General features: G+C 38.6%; 1 protein-coding gene across 1 annotated transcript; it reads left to right on the top strand.

Moving 5' to 3' along the window:
• Positions 1 to 1,833: 1,833 nt before the first annotated feature.
• Positions 1,834 to 3,337, top strand: LOC114563611 (trace amine-associated receptor 13c-like). Its single transcript, XM_028590409.1, has 2 exons — positions 1,834 to 2,006; positions 2,518 to 3,337. The coding sequence occupies exons 1-2, from the start codon at positions 1,834 to 1,836 to the stop codon at positions 3,335 to 3,337; spliced, it is 993 nt and encodes a 330-aa protein (XP_028446210.1).
• Positions 3,338 to 4,386: the final 1,049 nt, after the last annotated feature.

The following is a 4,386-nucleotide window of genomic DNA, read 5'->3' as shown; positions in this document are numbered from 1 at the left end:
TACAGCTTGTGTCTCAGGGCCGGGAGGCGTGGCCATAGTGGGATTCGTAAATTTGCGCCCCGGAGTGGGGAAGGGGGTTCCTGGATTTGATTGGGTCAGGCCTGTGCCAATAAAGAAAATTAACCAATGGACCGCTGTGAGTTCTTTATGGGCCGGCCCGGCCAAAAAATAAAAAAAGGCCTATTTATATCGGCAATTCGGCCCAAAAGTGCATCAGCCCACCGGGAAAATGCCTGGTATGCCAGATGGCCAGTCCAGCCCTGCTATTTATACATATATGTGCACCCACAATAGGCACCCCAAATATTATAAAGATGTAATTTACTGCAGAACTATCGTACCTATTCTACACCTTAAGATTGTCCAGCCCCTCCCTACACAAAGGACCTAATGAGGAAAACCTGCATGTACTCTCCCTGATTAAGCTGGTGAGCAGCTGATCTACCCCTCACATCACAGGCAGAACCATAGCATAACATTACGAACCCATAAAACCTGGGGTCCGTTTCAGAAAGCAGATTTAGTGAAAACTGAGATGAGGAAAACTCTGGGTTTTCTGGTAACTGAGCCTGTGAACCTAACCTGTTGGGAGCAGGTTTTCTTCAATAAATCTCGAGTTTCTCTCAGTCTCCTCCCTCTGACACAGCGCTCTTTCATTTCCTCCTTCGTTCATTCAGTCTGTATCAGGCGCATTTTAGCACAGTTTGTTATCGCCATGAATAAAAAAACAGTGTTGGTTTATTAACCATGTTAGGCAGACCATACAATGTTTTGTTTTCTCAAAACATGACATTTCCTTTTGTCTACGATCCTGTTGATGAAGAAACTGCATTACTTTGCAGGGAGATAAATATACGTCGGAAGATGATATTGAGGCCCCAATTCATTTTAATTTCCAGAAAACTTCCTATGTGAGCGGTATCGGTTATGTAGCCTACATAACGTTATCTGTCCTCATATAACTTACGTCACCCATTGTGGACATGCTCTACATCCCAGCAGATTATTTGTGTCACATTCCATTTTTTTGCAAAGTCAGTTTTCTCTATAACATTGGTAATGCAGAGCATATTAGTAAAGCCACTGTAGGCTTTAGCAAAGCGCCGTCAGAAGAATTTGACTCGCTCTGAAGCGTGTTTTAAACATTTTTGTAGTGTTCCCTGGACACAAACCTGTAAGAGTCATTCAAATAGAGTAAACCCGTTTGTTTGTGGTTGTTATGGTGAATTGTAGTCGCGTCAATGTTGTGAAATTTTTGCAGTTTAGTTAGGTTTACGCACTAAAACTACATACTACTGACAGTATGTTAATTCACTACCATGCGTATGTACATGACATAATTACGCATGTGACGCAGAAGTGATGTAGTTCTGTTTGTTACCTTCAAGTAAAATAAATAGCAGTTTACTCTTATTTTCAAAAGGGTTTGACCCATCCACTACCCTAACCTGCGTCCTTACAGAGTTTGGCGGTCTTATAGTATTTAAACACTTCATAATTACTACAGTCACTAGAAGGCGCCGCCACAATAAACGTAAACATTGGGCGAACATGCTTCTTGAACAAATAAATGTTACTTTTATTCCTATATTACATCATATCTACATATCATTTTTGTTGCTTTGGTGTTTGTTTAAAACTTTAAAAAAAATTGAGTTGAGGTTCAATCAACAAGGTTCAACTCGCTATAATGTATTTCATCACAGAATCGCTCAGTTGTTTCAGTTATGTGAAAAGAGGGAGGAGCTGGATACATCGGCTTCATGACAGAGAACTTTGGTCAGAAAGCTGCCAGATCTCAGCAGCCTCTCGTCTCCGTTTCTCTCTCTGATGATGGAGACTCTGCAAGACTCTGAACTCTGCTTTCCACAACTACTCAACACCTCCTGCAGGAAGCCAATGCAACATCGTGCTGAGACCATATTTCTTTACATTCTGCTGTCTTGCATCTCTTCGCTCACTGTGGCTCTCAACCTGCTGGTCATCATCTCCATCTCCCACTTCAGGCATGAACTTACAATCATAATCTGAAATATTGTTTTTCTCAATATCAAACACTTACTTTTTGTGTCTGTTGACTTTAGGACAATATATACTGTATATTGTTATATTAAGGCTTATTATGAAAATAACATTTAAGATGAGAACAATTTAATGCATTCAGCATTAAAACATACTTGCATAGTATTATTACTCTTACTACTATAACCAATAACTCTGTGGCTATCAGTGAATCTATTACTGTATTGATCCAAGCTGATGCATGCTCTTAAGTTCTCCCCATCTACTAGACACATGCAGTATTATACAAAATGGATACATGTACTGTGTCTGTTGTGTTGTCCGTGCTTTTGATGAGGACATTTTGGCTATATAAAAATATTACTAGATGTTTTACTACATTGTCTCTGTACATATTATGTTTATTGGACTATTCATATGATTACAGACTATGTTTTTGTGACTTCTACACCTGCTCAATATAATATGTTCAGTGATGATATTGTTTCTCTCCAGGCAGCTCCAGAGCCCTACCAACCTCCTCATTCTGTCACTGGCGTTCTCAGACTTCTTCGTTGGCCTCCTGCTTATGCCGGTTCAAATTCTCCTTATAGGGGGCTGCTGGGTTTTGGGCAGCTTGACATGTGGACTTTTTTACTATGCCTCTTTTATCCTTACGTCTGCCTCAGTAGGAAACATGGTGCTCATATCAGTTGACAGATATGTTGCCATTTGTGACCCTTTGTGTTACCCCACCAAAGTCACTCAGAATAGAGTTAAAGTCTGTGTTTGCCTGTGTTGGGCCTGTTCTGTGTTCTATAATGGGGTGATACTGATGGACTTTCTAAAACATCCAGATCGATACAATTCCTGCTATGGAGAGTGTGTAGTTGTAATTAACTATGTAACAGGAGCTGTTGATGTCATGTTGACCTTTGTTAGCCCCATTGCTGTTATCATAGTTCTGTATATGAGAGTATTTGTGGTGGCTGTGTCTCAGGCTCGAGCCATGAGGTCTCATATTGCAGCAGTTACACTCCAGGGTTCAGTTACTGTAACCGCAAAGAAATCAGAGAGAAAAGCCGCCAGGACTCTTGGTGTTGTCGTGGTTGTGTTTCTAATATGTTTCTGTCCTTATTTTTATCCCTGTCTGGCAGGCCAGGACTTGTCAACCAGTGTGGAATTTTCAATTTTTGGGGTCTGGCTACTTTATTGTAACTCCTGTCTAAATCCAGTACTGTATGCATTTTTCTACCCATGGTTTAGAAAATCTATTAAACTAATTATTACACTTCAGATACTGCAGCCTGATTCCTGTGATGCCAACATACTGTAGAGATGTCTACTGCTAATGATGCCGCTGCTAGTTTACGGGACGAATAAGTGTTGTCCATTAAAATATTCTTCAGCATGTCATCACCGAATTGTTTTCCACCAGATATATTTTTTCTTTATAAAAGTGAAATATTGTTCACGTCTTTTGGTCACTAAAATCAACCATCTTATGGTTATCTGGAACAGAATTTATTTTTCTACGATACCCTGGACTTGATTTGAACATTATCATGACTAATGTTTATTTATTCTAAATATGTGAAGTAGTACATACATAAAGACAATGAATTGTCTCTTCATATTGGTGAAGTTGCCTGACTCGTTCTTAAACATGACTAATACATTTTACATATTATTTGAGTGACTTATTTGCTTTAAAAACACTTAAATCTCCATGATATGGGTAAAGACAGACAAAATACATATTTCTATATTAATGTTCTTTGACTGTTGCAGTACTTTGCTTTATTGTTTATTTAAATATATTTATGATTATTGTATGCACCAAGTCAAAACCTACTTTGTAATAAGCCCCATTCTGATTCTGACTGTCAATCATTAAACCAGATGATTTTGGTCTGAAAGCTGATTTATCAACATTTATTAAAATACATCTTTTCACCCAACAATATACTATATAAAGTACATGTGGTATGATAATATCATTTTGAATAGTTACTGTGTTACACAATAATAAGCACATGTCCCGGGAAACCGGGTTGTGTGTAATAGTGTCAAAAGCAGCAGATGTTAATATACATTCCCACTTCTGGTGCAGACAGGAAGTTAAAAGACAAAGTAAAGGAATCAGGCACTTCCTTCTGGCTGAAACTCATAAGGTCATTATGTTCATGAAGTCTACTGACCTCATGTAACTCCAGAATAGCTTTTGCTTTACCTTCACCTGAGCCAAAGTTAAAAAGGCAGAATTAATGAAAACATCTGTGTGGGTGTACAGGACCTTTATGATTGAGCTTGTGTTATATCCTGCTTATAATGTTAAATGAACTAAGAAGCAGATATGATACAAATTATTGCCAAAGCTATCAG

The sequence above is a fragment of the Perca flavescens genome, chromosome 11 (assembly GCF_004354835.1).
Source record: "Perca flavescens isolate YP-PL-M2 chromosome 11, PFLA_1.0, whole genome shotgun sequence".
Lineage (NCBI taxonomy): Eukaryota > Metazoa > Chordata > Actinopteri > Perciformes > Percidae > Perca > Perca flavescens.
Note: the sequence above shows the minus strand (reverse complement) of the source record. Positions and strands in the feature narration are given on the sequence as shown.